The sequence below is a fragment of the Phyllostomus discolor genome, chromosome 1 (assembly GCF_004126475.2).
Source record: "Phyllostomus discolor isolate MPI-MPIP mPhyDis1 chromosome 1, mPhyDis1.pri.v3, whole genome shotgun sequence".
Taxonomy (NCBI): domain Eukaryota; kingdom Metazoa; phylum Chordata; class Mammalia; order Chiroptera; family Phyllostomidae; genus Phyllostomus; species Phyllostomus discolor.
The window spans coordinates 118,030,218-118,049,140 of NC_040903.2; the positions used below are offsets into that span (position 1 = coordinate 118,030,218).

The 18,923-nt window shown below is 37.9% G+C and overlaps 2 protein-coding genes across 11 annotated transcripts in view; one reads left to right on the forward strand and one right to left on the reverse strand.

The window, feature by feature from the left end:
- LRRC49 (leucine rich repeat containing 49) overlaps positions 1–649 on the reverse strand; it is a 165,318-nt gene extending 164,669 nt beyond the window's left edge. For all 10 annotated transcript variants that reach the window (XR_004903811.1, XM_036028582.1, XM_036028578.1 and 7 more), the window contains exon 1: positions 384–649. Coding sequence is in view for 7 of the 10 variants with exons in the window: in XM_028507880.2 (XP_028363681.1) it covers positions 384–431 (48 nt within the window). In the remaining 3 variants the exon portion in view is untranslated. The remainder of the gene's footprint in view (positions 1–383) is intronic.
- Positions 430–12,524, forward strand: THAP10 (THAP domain containing 10). The gene is given in 6 exon segments (XM_036013639.1): positions 430–549; positions 649–1,091; positions 1,093–1,291; positions 11,823–11,970; positions 12,081–12,221; positions 12,463–12,524. Coding segments are annotated over 6 exon segments (1,113 nt in total).
- The last annotated feature ends 6,399 nt before the right edge of the window (positions 12,525–18,923 follow it).

Here is an 18,923-nt window from a genome sequence, read left to right on the forward strand (position 1 = left end):
TTTGAACCTAACATTTCAGGCTTAAGTAAATATCTTAATGGAACAGGTGAAGAAGATGGGGGTGCCTGTTAATAATAAATTATTTTCTTAATTTAAAAAAAACTGACTAGTTAAAGGAATGTAAATTAACCTTAGCCTTTCACAGGAGCCCAGCTCCACCTTCTGGGAAACCCAGATCTGGGACAAGACTTCGAATACCCATCATACAAAATTAATGCCCTCAAAGTGCCTTGGTCCATTCCACGAATCTCAAGCCTCCGTCACACAATAGCTTAAGCAGACTCAGCAGTCGTGGGCCCAACAATACATCACCTAGGACAAAGACGCCAGCCGGAAAGGACGAAACGAATGGAAAGAAAGGGCAAGTAAAAGACCCAACCTACGTTGTTCGCAGCCCGGCCAGAAACTGAGCGGTATTTCCCAGGAATCATGACCGCAGACAATCCAGAATCTGTTAGAAATGACGCTACAGCAGAGATTCAAACAGACCAAAATGGGTCAAGTACCAGGCAACCCGCTAAGGGGTCACCATGGAAACAGCGATTTCCGGTCTGGTCCTCTCCCAAATCTACTGGCTAAAACAACCTTTAGAGAGTCTAGTTTTGTTTGTACGAGCTGGGACCAAGCTGGCCACGTCTGTAACTATGACAACCACCACTTCCGGTCCGTGCGTTTTTACCGCCCACCTTAGCTCTGTCCCCGGGAAATTTGTATCCCTCTGCGGGTGGCTGTCTGCTTTCGGTGGAGGACTGCCGGGAGGTGGAGGAAGATACCCTAGAGCCAGGTACGGCCCTGACTTGGGGCTCCAATTCAGCCCTTCCGGTGGCTGGAGATACGAGGAGGAAACGGGCGGGCAGGACGCTGCATCTACCGGCTCGCGGAGAGCAGCGGGCCCCGCCTCCCCCTCAACAAAGGCCGGGTTCGAAGCTAGCCTGCGGCTTGGCGGTCCACCGCAGCCTTACCAAGTTGGGCAAGTCGCTGTTGCTCTTCCCCAAGGACCATGCTCTGTGGCTGCTGTGGGACAGCTTCGTGTGGGGCCGCCGCGCCAACTGGTACGGGCGCAGTGACCACTTGGTGGTCGGCTCTGGGCAATTTTGATGTCTCTTCGGTGATCCAGTAGAACTTGCGCTTTTTGAGGCTCGTGGTGGGCACCATGCCCACTTTGCACCCTTTGTCCTCCCCAGCACATGCGGGGGAACGAGAGGGAGACCAAACGGGCGACCTCAAAAAAGGAAGAGAGCTCCAGGCAGTAAGGCATTCAGAGGCCGCCCAGCATCCAGCCTCTGGTATGCTCCCCTAGACCGGGAAGAGGGCTGCGGCTCTTTTTACTGATACTTTGTAAAAGCCACCCCAAAGGTTTCCGCTGTTAAATTGGGAATGTGCTTCATAGGTGATCACCAAGGTCCTATTTAGCATTAACACTTTTGGAATTCCAGTTCCTTATACTTACTCCTCCCACAAAACCCACACAATTGTCCTTCAGATTATAAAGTTGCCCTCACCTCCGCTTGAGTGTTTTTAAATCGGAGTTTTATCTGAGCAAATCTCAAGGAATGGGGTGCTTGAAACTCTTTTTGCAAAACAGCACGCAAGACACAAGCTTGAGGAAATGTCAATTATACACGCCAAAATGGTGGGAAAAGGGAATTGCTGATAAATAATCCCTTCCCACTGTTAAACTTTCCTTTGCCACTATCCGTCTTTAAGTTAAATGATCCTAGTAAGCTGAATTTTCCCCATCTTGCTTTCATCTGTTTGCTGTCTGTCCTCACAAGCATTGATTACATTCACTTTGCATCTGGTCCCTACCATCTTCCCCATTTCCCACCTTAAAGAAGATTTCCCAGCCTTTCAGAATAAACTTCAGCCCTGTCACCATTACCTAGGTAAAATTATGACTCAATTGCATCTAAACGTCATTCATTTCTACAAATGGGAAAAATTCACCCAAATCTGTCTTTTGTGTCTGATGGGTACTAGACTTAAGGGGTGACCACTTCGTAAATTATATAGATGTAGAATTACTATATTGTACAACTGAAAGCAATATAACATTGTATGTCAACTATAATTTTAATTTTTTTAACAAGGTCACCTATAAGTGACATTTGGCTTTGAATATACAGAAGTATTCACAGAATTTAGAGCTGAAGGAAACCTTAGTGCTCATCTAGTCCAAATTCACAATTTGCATGAGGAAGCCATTCCAGGAGGCTAATGATTTCCTCAAAGGCCTATAATCCTTGCTCTAGGTTTGATTACCAGACCAAAACTCTATGCAATACCAATCTGCTCCTACCTTGGAGTGGTTGCTTAAGACCCTTTAATGACATCCTGTAATTGTTGGGTTGGCCAAAATTTGTTTGTTTTTTTTTTCCATAAAATGGCTGTAATAGCTCTTAGTTGTCTTTAACTTCATTTGAAATAATTTTGTTAGATTGTATTGTGACAGCTGTCATATCAATGTGCATTAAAAAATCAAAAATGGTGAATTTTTGTGTAGCCATTTTAATACTAAAGATGGAAAAAATACACATTTTTGGCATATTATGCTTTATTCATTTCAAGGTAAAAATGCAACTGAAACACAAAAAAATTGTTCAACGTATGGAGAAAGTGTTATGACTGATCAAACATATCAAAGTGGTTTGTGAAGTTTCATACTGGAGATTTCTCACTGGATGATGCTCCCCAGTTTGGTAGACCAGTTGAAGTTGATAGTGATCAAATGGAGACATTAATTGAGAACAATCAATGTGGGAGATAGCTGACATACTCAAAATGTCCAAATCAATAAAGTTATTGGTGAAAATGAAAAATGTGTCTTATGAAAAAAAAACATGGACTTCTTGAGCAACACAATATTAGGATAAAGAACAAAATTATTAACCCAGTCTGTAAGTCCTTGCATGCTTTTTTGTCCCTGCTCACCACACCAGTTCCATCCAAGGCCACTGCCCTTGTTGCTCACCACACCACTCTTGCTGATCTCAATTGTTTCATGTAATACCTTGGAATTATGCCCCTCCCATTCCCCCATCAGGGTTGAAGGATGACTCGTTTAGAATGCCCCTCTGTCTCTGACCTCAGGTGTCCTCTGTCTCTCACAGTGCACAGTCTGCCACCTCATGAAGGAAGCCCTTTCAGGTGAGGGGGTGCCAGGATGTCCCCAGGTTGACATGGGGGTCCAGGCACTGGGAAGGAGACAGCACAGGGGCTGGACTCCAGCAACTTGGGGATAGGGGCAAGATGCCGGATAGCACTGAGCACAGTAGTGGTAAGATGGGAAACTAACCGGCACAAGCACCTGGACTTAAAGTCGGGGACATCTGGCTACCTGATTCTGTGTGCTCATCCTACAGGATAGGACTCCATCACAGGGAAGGGCTAAGGGGGACAGGAAGGAATGGGACACATCCTAAGCTGTGTCAAAAGTGACTGTCTATCAAAAAGGTCGTTAATGGAATCCAAGTGCTGCCTGGGTGCTGTAAAGACAGAGGGGAGTCCTCTTATGAAGGTCTTTTATTTTTAAAAAAATTATTTATCAATTAAGTCCTTTTATTTAAAAACCAGCTCAAGCATCCTTCCCCTTTGATTCCCTAATTACAGGCTTCCATTCTTTATATGTTATATGCTTCCATAGCACTCATCACAATTGTCATGAAATAATTGTGTAGCTTGCTTAATGTTTGTCTCTTGCATTAACTGTAAATCCATGAGAACAGGGATCTTATCTGATTTGTTCATTATGGTATTGCAAGTACCTAGAACAATATTTTGCAAATTTAAGAAATTCAATAAATATTTATAGAATGATTATGTGACTATAAGAACAATTTGTGTACTATAATAGAATTTTCAATTCTCTGCCAGCTTCCCTTCTCACCGCACTATATGCCATGCAAGACATCTGTCCTTACCTGGCACTTTACCCAAGCACATTTATGTACATATGTGTGTAGATAAATATAAATATATACTAAAAGAGATAAATATGAAGCCTGTGTCACACACTCTTACACCATTTTTCTTTCTCATAATAATACCACCTAGTCAAAAGTCGGGAGAGAAAGCCAAGCTAGTGAAACAACCAAATATTTTATAATATAACAAAGGCTAACTATTGAGAAATCCAAAGGAGATACCAAAATTATGTTTCAGTTAATAAGTATGCCCAGCCAACATTTCTAACCATCCATATTACATTAATATACTTACAGAGTTATTCAGAAAACTATGTATAGATTTTAATAATAATTACTTTAAAAGTATATAAGGTTTTTTAAAGGGTTTATTTAGAGTTGATAGTAATAAATTTTTAGGTTGATCTGGGTTGAGAACCTCAGAAACACTGCTAAGGAAGTTTGCTTGTGCCACCTCTGACTTCACCCCCACTCACTGTTTGACTTGCCGATTCCAGAACCAGCTGACCACCATCCCACAGCAGTGACTGATGAGCTATTGTAGACACTGTTCTGGGTTCTTGGTCCTAAAGGTAGGGAAATATAGGTACCAATGTTGTCTCTTTAGGAAGCTTGAGAAAAGGGAGAAAAGAGGCTCTGAGGAGCACTTACACAATGTGTGATGTTTTGCTGCACAAAGCTGTGATTATTGTTTCTCCTTAACTGTGAATTTTGCATCTTGGTTTTTTTATCCAACAATATTTTTTCATTGTTTAATTGAAGTGTAGCAAATATACAGGTAAGTGCACAAATCTTAAGTCATTAAATTATTATATACTTAACATGTGTAACCACTACCTAGGTCAAAGAAATAGAACATTAGTAGCAATCCCAGTCCCTCCTCATTACTCAGAGGAACCAAGTTTGCTATTGTTGTTGTAGTTGTTGTTGAACTTCACATAAATAGAACCATACTGTAGGCATTTCTTGTGTCTGGCTTCTTTGTTCAACATTATATTTGCAGGATTTATCCATACTGTTGCATATAGCAGTAATTTGTTTTTCATCATTATATAGCAGTCCAATGAAAGAATATACCAAAAATTTTTTATCTGTTCTACTGTTGTTGGACATTTGGGTTGTTACCATTTTGAGGCTACTGGGAATAATATTACTATAAACATTCTTAGGCATGTTTCATATGCATACACATTTCTGATGTTACATAACTAGAATTGCTGGGACATGGTAATATATTAAATTGTAGTATGTAATACCAAACAGTTTTCTAAAATACTTGTGCTAGTTTATGCTCTACCAGCAGCATATGAAAGTTTACATTGTTCCACATGTCTACACTTGGGTTGTCAGTCTTTCACATTTGAGTCCTTTTGCTGGGTTTGGTAGTGGTTTACATTGCATTTCCTATTTTGTAAATGAAATTAGGAAGGAATCACCTTTTGGAATGTTAGGTGAACACTTGGATACCCTCTTAATGATATGACCATTTTTCTTTTGGATTATCTTTTTCTTGTTGATTTAAAGTTCTTAATAAATTTTGGCTTCAAGGCCTTCATCAATTAAATATGTTTTAAATATCTTCTCCCACTGTGGCTTGCCTTTTTACTCTTAATAGTGTCTTTTGATGTACTATGGTTTTAATTTTAATATATATCAACTTACCAATCTTCTTCTGTATGCTTAATGTTTAAAACATTTTACTATGATTTTTGTATACATGTATTGTTTTTACTTTTTACATGCAGATTTGTAACACATTCAGAATTGATTTTTGTGTATAATGTAAGGTAGGATTTAAGATTCATTTTTTCCCCATGTAGCATCATTTATTGAAAAGACCAGCATTTCCTCATTGCCCTGCACCATCAACTTTGTCATAAATCAAGTTTATACACATAAGTCTGTTCCACATTTTAAAATTCTGTCCCATTTATCAGTTTGCTTGTCCTTGTACCATTATCACAGTGCCATAAATACTATAGCTTATAGTAAGAATTAATATTCAATTGATTAATTCTTACTTTGTTCGTCTTCATGAACATCTTGGCTATTTGGAGCCCTTTAAGTTTCCATATATATTTAAGAATTGGTTCATCAATTTCCACAAAGGTATGTACTGGAAGTTGGATAGGGACTGCATTGAATTTATAAATGAATGTGGAGAGGAAGGGCATATTGACAATAATGATTCTTCCAATCCATGAACATGGTGTATCCCTCCGTCTATTTAGGTTTTTGCATTTCCTTTAAAAATATTTAATGGCATTTTACAGAGGTCTGATATACTTTTCATTAGATTTATTCTAGTTGATTTTGTTATTTTAAATATATTTAAAAATTTTTTTCCAAATGTGTGTAGATAAGTTGATTTTTGTTGACCTTGTATCAATAAAAAAGAAACCTTGTTAAACTCATTTATTATTATTAAATTATTATTCAATAATTTGCAGATTCTTTTGTATCTTCTACATGTATAAAAATATCTGCAAATAGTTTATGATGTTTGTGCTTTTATTTATTATTATTCCTGTTGCACTAGAACCTCCATTACTACAGTGTGTGGGAAAGACAAGGTGATGTGGATTCCTTGTTCCTATTTTCAGAGCATAAGCCTTTAATATTTTACTATTTAATAAGATTTTTCTGTAGTTTCCTTTTTAGCTTTCTTTATCATAAACAAATATGTTCTATTCCTAGTTCTTATACAGATTTAAGTCATAAATGATGTTGAATTTTATCAAATGCTTTTTCTAAATCTATTAATAATCATATATTTTATTATTCTTGTGAACCCTGAAAAAAAAACACCTACTATGAAGGTCTGCTGGTGACTAATTGGGCTCAAATAAAAATTAAAGTAAAATAAAACAGAGCCAAGGAAAGGGGTCATTTCTGCACAGGGCCCTCTCACAGCAAACTGCACTTTCCATTGAAGCCTCTGCTCTAGACTGCCTGCCCGCGCTTTGTTTCAGCCGTGTAAGCCAGCGCTTACGAAGGAGTTCCTGGAGTCCTATTTCAACCAATAGGAGTGAGGCTTTCCCCATCAGACAGGAGCTGCGCAGCTCTGACCGCTCAGAGTAGCGCTATTCTGAGCAAGGTACCATGGGCGGGATGTCAGTCTTTATAAACCAGCCCCCAAGATGACACTTTCTACCTAAGACTGAAGATTGCCTTTGCTAGGGGACTGCTCCCTGGAGCAGACAGGGGTAGAAGAGAACAGTTCTGGTGGAGCCTGGAAGCTAGGCAGAGCTGAGGGCGCCATCAAGGGGCTGCCTAGCTGAAGAGGGACCTGGCCCCCGTGGCAGCCTCAGGGCTATGTTGTCGTCACAGCCATGCTGTAGCCTTATGAAGCTGTTCCACAGCAGTGCTGTATTGCCGTTGAGTTCTTAGCACTAAATAGTGTCCTTCTTCACCACACCGCAAACTGGGGATTCCTGCTGGCATTTGAATTGGTGCCAATGACCATGGGCTGATATTCTGTTAATGTGGTGAAATTATATCATCTAGTTTGGAAATACACAATCAAACTTGCATGGCTGAGGTAACTCCAATTTGGCCAAGGTTGATTATTCTTTTTATATATTGTTAAATTTGATTTGCTAATATTTTATTTAGGGTTTCTGCACCTGTATTTATGAGCAAAATAGGTTACAGTATCAAAATTATGTTAATTTGGAATTGTTCCCCCTTTTATCATTGTCTGGAAAAGTTTCTATAAATTGGCATCATGCATTCACTAAGAAATTTAGTACTAATTGGTAGAATTCACTGATAATGATATGTAGTCCTAGAGTTTCCTTGTGGGAAGATTTTTAATGATGGATTCAATTTCCAGAGTTTTCTGTTTGTTTTTATATTTCAAGAAATTATATTTGTCTAGAAATTTATCAGTTTAAATTTTCAAATATGTTGACAAAATTGTTCATGATAATCTCTTATCTTTAAAATTATGATCTATAGTAAATTTTGCTTTGTCATTCTGTTTTTTTCCCTTGATCTGCTTCACCAGGTGTTTACCCATTTTTATTAGTCTTTTCAAAGAATGAACTTTGCTTTGTTAGTTTTGCCTATGTTTTTTTCTTTTTCATTTATTTCTATTATTTCCTTCCCACTAATTTATTTTACCTTTGAATTTTTAATTGATTGGTTACATTTATGTATTACTGAGCTAAATGATTAACAGACCTTTTCATATCTGTTTTTTCATTTATCAAGCTTGTTAAAAAGAGAAAACACTAGTATATCTTTACATATTAGGATGCGGTATTTCACACAAAGAATGACTTAAGGATAACTAATCTGTTTATGTGAAGACAAGACATTAAATTACCGAATATTTCCAATTTTGCCCAACCGCTTACATTTTTAAAAAAGTAACTTCCAGTATTTTAAAGTTACTTGTAAAACTAATTTCTAAAAATAATTTAGGGTCACAGCAAAACTGAGGGGAAGTAAGGAGACTTCCCACATAGCTCCTGCTCTCACACATGCACAGCCTCACACATGCACAGCCTCCCCCATCGCCAACGTCCCGCCCACAGCGGCATTTGTAACAGTTGGTGAGCCCACATAAACACATCATCATGCAAAGCCCATACTTTGTATCATAGTTCACCCTTGGTCCCTCTACTTTTTAAATGTTTATTTACTGTTCTGCCTTAACTTATTGAGAAATTAAAGTAGATCATTTTCCTAATTTTCATAGTGAATTGCAGATGGTGCAGTTGTCTCACATGCTTACTTCCCAGATGCAGAATTCAGAAGAGGGGGATTGATAGAGAAAAACTGACCCTGAAATAAGGACATGTTAGAAAAATTTGGGGTAACACATTTTTGCATGGTGTCAATGATTCTAATCTAAATTAGTCAAGCTAGACAATTTTCTATACCATTATGTGCAGCTAAGACTTTAAATTTCCTTTTAATCAGGCAGTTGATCTTACAAGTTTATTCTTACATAGAATATTCTTACTGTTATTTAATGTAAAGTATCTTCTCTAATTTCCACCATAATTTTATCTTTTGCTCATGGGTTATTTAGAAGTATATTTAAAAATTTCCAAACATACAGGCATTTTGTGGTTATATTTTGTTATAGATTTCTAGACCAATTACATTGTGACAAGAGAATATACCACATATGAATTTAATCTTTGAAATTCATGAAACTTGTGTTAGGCTAACATAGGTCAGCTTTCATGAATGTTCCACATGCACTTGACAGGTATGTATGTTGGGTACAGTGTTCCATATGTCTATCAATCATGTTTGAATACCCTATATGCTCATGGAATTTTTGTCTACTTATTGTATTAGTTACTGAGAGATGTATATTAAAAATATTCCACTTTGAATTTACACTATTTTGTCTTATAATTCTAACAATTTTTGTGTTATGTATTTTGAAGCTGTGTTATTAGTTATAAAGCACGAATGTAGTGACTCCAGCTGTCTTTGGGTTGGTGTTGGCATAGTACATATTTTCGCATCTTTTTACTTTCAGTTTTTCTGTATCCTTAAGGGTTTAGGCATTACTCTGTCTTATGGTTGCCCCTTTGAAGGAAATGTATCTTTTTTTTATCTGGCTGGCCCTAAGTTTTTCTTTTTGGTTTTTAGTTTTACAAAACATGCATAGTTATGATTTTTTGTTATTATTTTGGTAAATAAATTTCATTTTAATAAATATCATCTGAGAATTTTGGTAAATTTTGTTATGCAGTTTAAATATTGCTTCTGTGCCATTTTCTCTGGGACTACAATTAGTATTATATATTATACATTTTCACCTTATTTGTTATTTCTTTTATGATCTTTCTTATATTTTCCATCCTTTTGTCTCTCTCTGCCTCACTCTAAATATTTTCTTTTGACTCATGTCCTAGTTAGGTAATACATTCCTAGAAATTCTGCTTCTTAACCTTTTAATATGAAGAAGTAATGAAATATATACACAAAGATTTATGTTTAAAAATTTCCAATAACATGGTTTTAATAAATTACAGTATATTTGTACAATAAAATGTTTGCAGCCATAAAATTATGAGGTAGAATATTTAACAACATAGCAACATGATGAATTAAAGGGGAAAGTATAACAGATCATAAAACATATGATCCCACATTTTCTAAATGCATAAAAAAGAAAAAGTATACCAAAATTTAAAGTTGTTAACTATGCATGATGAGATTATGGCCAATTTTTAAGGTTTTTTTGCTTTTCAGTATGGTGTGAATTTTCTCAGTGATAAAATGTGTTGTTACATATTGAACAAAAGTTATTTTCAAAATCTTATTAAATTACTAAAATTCCATTTTATCAGGTATATATCTGTTTTGTAAAGATATGAGGTCTGTCCAGAAAGTATCCAGCCATGTGCTATGAAAAATAAAGACATTTATTGAAGAAGATATAAGATACAAGAACTATTGTACACAGGACAATGATACCCCAGTTCCCTTCCAAGTAGGCACCTAGGGACCTCACACAGTTTTCCCAATCACCATCTGCTGCCCTATAATATTTTCCTGAGACTCAACAGTCTGAAATCTCTTACCTTTCAAAGGTGATTTTAGTTTGGGGGAAAGCCAGAAGTAGCAGGGCACCAATTTGGGGGAATAAGGGGGGCTGACTCACCTGGATGATTCAACATTTTGCCAAAAAACTCCGCATGAGATGCAGTGCATGAGCAGGCGCGTTGTCGTCATGAAGCTGCCAATCACTAGTTGCCCAAAGCTGTGGCCTTCTGAATCATCTGAATAGTTCCCATGGAGCAAGGTTGTCCAACCTTTCGGTGACTCTGGGCCACACTAGAGGAAGAAGAGTTGTCTTGGGCCACACATTTAATACAAAAACATCAGTGAAAACTGATGGGCAAAAAAACTGTTTTAAGTAAATTTATGATTTTGTCTTGGGCTGCATTCATAGCCATCCTGGACTGCATGCAGCCCATGGGCCACAGATTGGACACACCTGCAATGGAGGAATGTTCAAGCTTAACACAAAAATTGAAACATATTCATTGCTCTACTGGCCCAGTCATTTTGAATGCGATGGCCTCACAGTACACATGCTCACTAAATGGTGTCTACTGCCCCCGATTTCTAGAACAGTGAAGTGGTCATTGTTCACACATGTGCATTCCAGTCCACTCTCCTTGGCTGCCAGGTTGCATCAATGCAGCACAAACCATTCTCGTTATATTAACAATGGCTGGACTTTTTCTGGACATACCTTGTATGTACATATTCTAGACTTTAAAATGCTTGGCTTAAACATAGATGCAGCCAGTGGAAATTAGTCATGATTTTATAAACAAAAAAAGATGAGACAAATTTTTAAGTCTTCAATAATATCAGATGTAATTATTCATGTTACAAAGAATTCTTCACAAAAGTCTCTTCACAAAGTTTCTTTAACTTGGGTATTAATAGCCTGTGTTACAACAGCAAAAGATGTTTGCTGAAATATTTTTTCTGTTGTCTGGAGGCAGTTCCTATTACCAGGACTGTAAGTAAAATTACAAAAGCACTGTAATTTTGTTTTTATTTTCCTGTAACATCTTATTTTTTCTTCTTTCAGGCCCTCTTACATTTTTAAGATATTATTTTTTTAGCCACTTCCACATAATTTCTAGATGCTCATTCTTATGTTATTTTCTAAGTATCTAAAACCTCCTTCTTTCCATGTGTTCCCCCACAAATCAAAATTTCCATTTCACATCATAATTTTCCTCAGGGAATTATAAAAACACTAAAGCTAGTCTTATTATCTTATTGAGTATTTCTCTGTAGTATTTCTCTGTTATCTATAGTCTTTTACTATTTGTAACTTTTGGAGAGATAGAATTGTATAAGATAGGTTTCCTTTTGATTCAGTTCTCACATGATTTACATTTTTAGATTACATTTGAAAATGACATTACGCAAATACAAGTCTATGCTGATAATCTATCTAATGATGTCACTTCAGTACCTACTCACTGCAAAGAAGCCCAAGTGCATAAAAGTACACAAATTTCTCTGTAAAGGCACCTTTATGGTCATGTGGGTTTGTTTTAACTCTTCGATTGATTGATCAAGTGAATTGATCTTTTGTATATGAAAGATTCATGAAAAGCAAAGTCTAACTCATAGGTAATAGTGATTATTCTCTTCTAGGTATTCAAGCTACAGTAAAAGTATTTGTGAGACTACAAGGTATTGCAGTTACTCAGGCTGATGAGTTATGGTCTAGAACTTCCTCCGTCTTTGACATTTACTTCATTGACTCAGAAACAGATTCAGACTGGTACATCAAGAGTAAACAGAGTGTGTGTGTGCCCTGACCGGTGTGGCTTGGTTGGGTGTCTTCCTGCAAAGTGAAAGATCATGGGTTGGATTCTGGGTCAGGACACACTCCTGGGTTGCAGGTTCGGACCCCACTAGGGTGCGCAGGAGAAGCAACCAATTGATATGTCTCTCACACATCCATGTTTCTCTCCCTTTCTTTCTCCCACCCTTCTCCTCTCTCTGAACATAAATAAATAAAATCTTTAAGAAGAAAAGAGTGAACAGAGTGAGTTGTCTTATATAGCTGTGCAACTGAAAGAAGAGACCTGTTAAAAACACAACAACTGGTTTTCAAATCTTTGCTCCCATAAGCATCTTAGCTCTTGTAAATCTTCCACTTCCAGATAATTTGACAGTTGAATTATCAGAAAAATTTGCTTAGCTCTCAGCAAAATTTTACCTGCTTGCCAAGGTAATGAAGATAATCCTCCCCACAATCTCCATCCCTCTTTCACCTTCTTTTTCTTTATTTTTTTTTTGATGGAAATTGGGTTATAAAATAAAACCACAATAGCAACATTTCCAGATCAAACTTAAGCATTGGATATTTAAGTTTAGTGCAGAAGCAAAACCCATACAGGGCTTCTTTGACATTCATGAGTTACAATGCCACTATTCTAAATGAAGAACAATGATAATGAACACAATCAAGTCTGATACTGTTAAATGATTTGGGCTAAAGCCAAGGCATTTACCCTTGATTATTATTGTCTATGTTATTTATTTCTTTGCCCATTTGTAACACCATTAGATCTATGGATAGTCCCTGTGAGCATTTCTGTTGAATGGCTCCAACAAAAAATTTTCTAAGGGAATCAATTTAAATAGAGATAGAGTTTCATATACTTAGATTACCTTGTGAATGAAATCTATTTGCATTAGCTCCTGTTACAACAAATTAGCTTGATTAACTTAGGATGAAATTACTAACATCATGCAAAAAAAGTATTACATTTATAACATATTCACATTTTAGGAACTAGGTTTTTTTCTATCAGTCCCACTCTATTGAATTCTGCATTTGGGAAATACAGATGTGAAACTAGGCTGCCCCATCTGCTATTCAGTGGGAAAGGTTCTGTGGCAATTTTGTATCATGAAATAATTTGTTAAAATGGTTTCTGAGAAACTTATTGTAACTCTGATTTTTTTTTAAGTAAATGTCCATTTTACACCTCACATGTCTTCTTAGATCTGCGATGATTGGAAGAACCTGCGTGTATTTTATTCTCTAAAGTATAAATAATACACCAAAGTGATTTTCTTCCAAAGCTAATTTCATATCTGACTAATTTTAATTTCAATAAAAGTAACAAGATAAAAAATAATAGAAACTGTGAGCCTGAACAACTATTATGTAAAAACATAGCATTATAATTATTGTTTTGGCTTGAACTTAAGACAACTATTTTATATTTTAAGAGAGCCTTATGTTTTAAAAATTAAGCATGTAAACCTTCTGAAGCTAAATACTATCAGCAAGTACCCATGTGCCTTAAGCTTTGAAATAACCTTTTTCCTTAATTCAAACCACAAGGAATGTTGTAGGCCCATTCGCTGTCAAAGTTCACTATCATGAGTTTGCTTCATTCCTACATGTTAAACAACTTTGACAGTCATGACAGGACTTTATTTCTTTCTTTTACTATTCAAATAGGTTTTTTTTTCTTCATACAAATAGAGAATATATATTTAGTGTGTTGATTCACATGATTTCATAATAAGTGTGTAATGTTTCACTGCAGTAAAGTAAAACAAAATAGTGGCTATATTTAAAGTAACACCAGGAACTTATTTCTTACGTAAAACTGTTTACTTTTTGCATATTTTTAATTTTTTAAAATATATTTTTGATTATGCTATTATAATTGTCCCATTTTTTCTCCCCTTTTCCCCCTCAACCCTGCACAGTCCCTCCCACCAGCATTCCCTCCCTCCCACACTACCCCCCACCCCCGCCCCCAGCCCTTAGTTCACGTCTGTGGGTCGTACATGTAAGTTCTTTGGCTTCTCCATTTCCCATACTATTCTTAACCTCCCCCTCTCTATCTTATGCTTCTTATTCCCTGTAGCTTCTCCCTTGTTCTCCCCCCATTCCCTCCCCACTGATAACCCTCCATGTGATCTCCATTTCTGTGAATCTGTTCCTGTTCTAGTTGTTTCCTTAGTTTGTCTTTGTTTTAGCTTCAGTTGATAGTTGTGAGTTTGTTGTCATTTTACTGTTCATGTTTTTGATCATCTTCTTTTTCTTAGGTAAGTCCCATAACATTTCATGTAACAAGGGCTTGGTGATGATGAACTCCTTTAACTTGACCATTTTGGGGAGGCACTTTATCTGCCCTTCCATTCTAAATGATAGCTTTACTAGATCAAGTAGTCTTGGATGTAGGTCCTTGCCTTTCATGACTTTGAATACCTCTTGCCAGCCCCTTCTTGCCTGTAAGGTTTCTTTTGAGAAATCAGCTGATGGTCTTATGGGCACTCCTCTATAGGTAACTGTCCCCTTTTCTCTTGCTGCTTTGAAGATTCTCTCCTTATCTTTAATCTTGGGTGCAGGGTGAATGGAGGCAGTCTGGCTTCCTCACCCAGGTATCTGGGTAACTAAGGGAAGCTGTGTTCCCATAGCCTTGGAGGGGCTTGATAAGTAGTGTTCTCCTAGCCTTGAGACTGGGTCCAATAAACTGTTCTTATAACATCAAGTGGGCTTGCATGCACAGAACTATGTTATGCTATGTAATATTCTGGCATCTTGCCGGCTTTGTTCTCCTCTGGTACTGAAACAGGTAGGGACGTCCTGCTGGGTGCAGTGGAGACACTTGCAAGGGGACAGGTGCCATGCTGGGGAGCAAGGGCCACAATGTGTGACACGCAGGGAGACATGCAGCTTGCAGCATGCATGGCTCCCCCACCCATGAATGAAGGCATGCCAGACGTTCCAATAGCTCTGTGAATATTATTCTGTCTGTGTGAATACCATGGACCTGCCTGGCTTTGAATGGTCACAACACATTGCGTAATGTAACTATGATGTGCCTTGGTGTGTTCCTCCTTGGGTCCAAATTCTTTGGGACACTCTGAGCTTCTTGGACTTCCTGGAAGTCTATTTCCTTTGACAGATTTGGGAAGTTCTACATTATTTATTCAAATGAGTTTTCAATGTCTTGCTCTTCCTCTTCCCTTCTGGCACTCCTTTGATTCAGATGTTGGTACGTTTAAAGTTGCACCATTGGTTCCTAAGACTCTCCTCATTTTTTTGAATTCTTGCTTCTTCATTCTGTTCTGGTTGAACATTTATTTCTTCATTCTGGTCCAAATCGTTGATTTGAGTCCCAGTTTCCTTCCCATCACTGTTGGTTCCCTGTACATTTTCCTTCATTTCACTTTTCATAGTGTAGGTTAAATGGAAGCAGTCTGGCTACTTCACCCAGGTGTCTTGGTAACTAAGGGAAACAGTTGTTCCATAACCTTGAATGGGCTTGATAAGTAGTGTTCTCATAGCCTTGAGACTGGATCTAATAAACTGTCCCCATATCCTTGAGTGGGCTCCCATGGGTAGTATGAAGTTCTGTTGCATAAGATCTGTTGACACTCTTCTGGCTTCGTTTGTCTTTAGTACTTAAGAAGGTAGGGACTCCCTGCTGGGTGCCATGACATGTGCTACTCAAGGGGACAGATGGCATGCCATGTGCCATGCAGAGACATACAGGGGGGCATGCAGCTGGCTGCATGGGTGGCTCACCCACCCTTGAATAAAGGCATGTCAGATATTTCAATGGCTCCGTGCATATTCTTCCATCTGCCTTAATTATGTGAACCTGCCTGGCCTTAAGCGGTCACAACACACACAGCCTTCACTTCTTCCTCTATTTTCAGACCATACTTAACCATTTCTGTGAGCATCCTGATTACCAGTGTTTTGAACTCTGCATTTGATAGGTTGGCTATCTCTTCATCACTTAGTTCTATTTTTGGAGCTGTGATCTGTTCTTTCATTTGGACCACATTTTTTTGTCTTAGCAGGCCTGATACATTCTGAGCCTTAGGTATTTGCCAGGGTGGAGCCACTCACTTCACTGCATTGTGGAGCCGTATGTTGGGGAGGGATCTTGAGAGGGAACAATGCCACTTACTCAGCTTTCAATCACTTCTCCCACTACCCACAAGCAAATTGGGCCCTTCTGATGCTGATTCCTGGGTGGGTGGGCTTGTGTATGTTCTAGGACCATGTGGGTCTCTCCAATGAGCTCTCCTCTGAGCCTGGGAGTTTCTCCTGCTGCCTCAACCCCCACTGGCTTTTTCAGTTAGAGATTTTGAGGCTTTATTTCCCCAAGCTGGAACCCTCGGTTGCATGGTCTGTCTCGCTCCCCAATTGTTCCTCCCAGTTTATGTGCTTTCAAATGTGGGACCACCTGCTCTACCATCTGCCACCTTGTTGCACGTCCTCTCCACCCTGGCTACCTGTTTCCACCCCTCCTACCAGTCTGGATAAATGTTTCTTCTTTAACTCCTTGGTTGTCGGACTTCCCTACAGTTTGATTTTCTGGCAGTTCTGGTTATTTTTTGTTTTTTAATTTGTCATTGTCCTTCTTCTGGTTGTGTGGGGAGGCAAAGTATATCTACCTACTGCATAAATACTTTAAATTAATTTCTTTTATTGCCACACATGTTTAATGGGGGAAGTTGGATTTACCTCAATACCTCTCATGTCGTTCTTCATTTATTTATTATTATTAAACTTACTCTGTGCCAGACAACTATGCAAGACACTTGGCTACTTTGGCAAATAAGGCAGAGAAAGATTCTGTCCTTTTGACACTTACCTTTTAGTGGGTATCCAGACATTGAATGAGTAATTTGAGATAGTGGTTAGTGGTCTAAAGAAAGTAAAGCAGAGTAATGATGTTAGAGCATAGAGATGTTGGGGTGGGTAAGAGGGTTTGCTCTTTCACATAGGTTAATCAGAAAAGGCCTCTCTGAGGAGGTGATATGTGATCAGAGACCTGAATGGTCAGAAGGACCAACCATGTAATTATCAGAGGGAAGGGCTCCAGATGTTAGGAACAGCAGGTGCTCCGGTATTTAGGAAGCTCATAAAGTTAGGGTAGCTGAAGATAATGAACTAGGCAGAGAATGATAAGAGATGACATTGGAGTGGCTTACAGAACTAAACCATGTAAGGCATTTGAGGTCCAATCAAGAATATTTATTTTACTCTAGGTTTAAATTGTATTTAAATGTATCATATGGATGGCTTATCTGCGGGTATTTATTTTTGATACTTAAACTTAATTGGATACCATTGGGCTTTAGGTGAAAGAAAACAGACATCTTAAGAGTATGTGAATATACATTTACATGATGGAATACTATGAGCAGAAAGAAAGAAGGAGCTCCTATCTTTTGCAACAGCATGGATAGACCTGGACAGCATTATGGTGAGTGAAATAAGCCAGGTAGTGAAAGACAAATACCATATGATCACACCTATAATTGGAACATAACCAACAAAACAAATAAGCAAGCAAAATATAACCAGAGACTTGGAAATTAAGAACAAACTAACAGTAACCAGAGGGGAGGTGGGAGGGGATAATGGCAGTAAAGGGGGGAGGGTTTTTAGGAACATGTATAAAGGACACATGGACAAAACCAAAAAGAGGTAGGATCAGGGGTTGGGGGTGGGGTGGCTGGAGTGGGGGGGAGTGGGGGGGAATGGAGACAACTGCTTGAACAACAATTAAAAAAAGAGTATGTGAATGTAAAGCTTGTTCCATTAAAAATATTCTCTGGAAATTCTGGAGAGATGATGTGGTAATAGTGTCATTTTCTTCTTTTTCTTCTTCAATTACAGCTAACATTCAATATTACTTTACATTGGTTTCAGGTGCACAGCATAGTGTTTAAACATCTGTATAATTTATGGAGCAATCCCTCATATGTGTACTAAGGAGGTTATATGTGATCAGAGAGTAGGGGGTAGTACACATCAGGGGGTAGTACACATCCCCCATATGTGTACTACCCACCTGGCACCATATATAATTATTACAATATTATTGTAATATACTGTACTTTACATCCTTGTGACTATTTTGTAACTGCCAATTTGTACTTCTTAATGCCTTCACTTTTTTAGCCCAGCACCCTAATCTCCCTCCCCTCTGGCAACCATCATTCCGATTTTTGTATCTATGAGTCTGTTTCAATTTTATGTGTTTATTTTGTTCTTTAGATTCCACATATAAGTGAAATAACATGTTACTTCTCTTTCTCTGACTTATTTCACTTAGCATAATACTCTTTATTTCCAGCCATGTTTTTGCAAATGATAAGATTTCATTCTTTTTTTAAATGACTGAGTCATATTCCATTGTATATGTAGCACATCTTCTTTACCCACTCATCTATTGATGGAGACATAAGTTCCTTCCATTTCTTAGCTATTGTAAATAATGCTGCAGTAAACATAGTGGTGTATATATCTTTTTGAATTAGTATTTTGAAATTCTCTGGATAAATACCCAAAAGTGGAATTGCTGTGTCATGTGATAGTTCTGTTTTCTAAATCTTCACCCGAGAGTATATTTATTGATTTTAGAGAGGAAAAGGGGGGGGGGGCGGAGAAAGAAACATCAAATGTTTGCCTCCCATATGCACCCTGACCAGAGACTG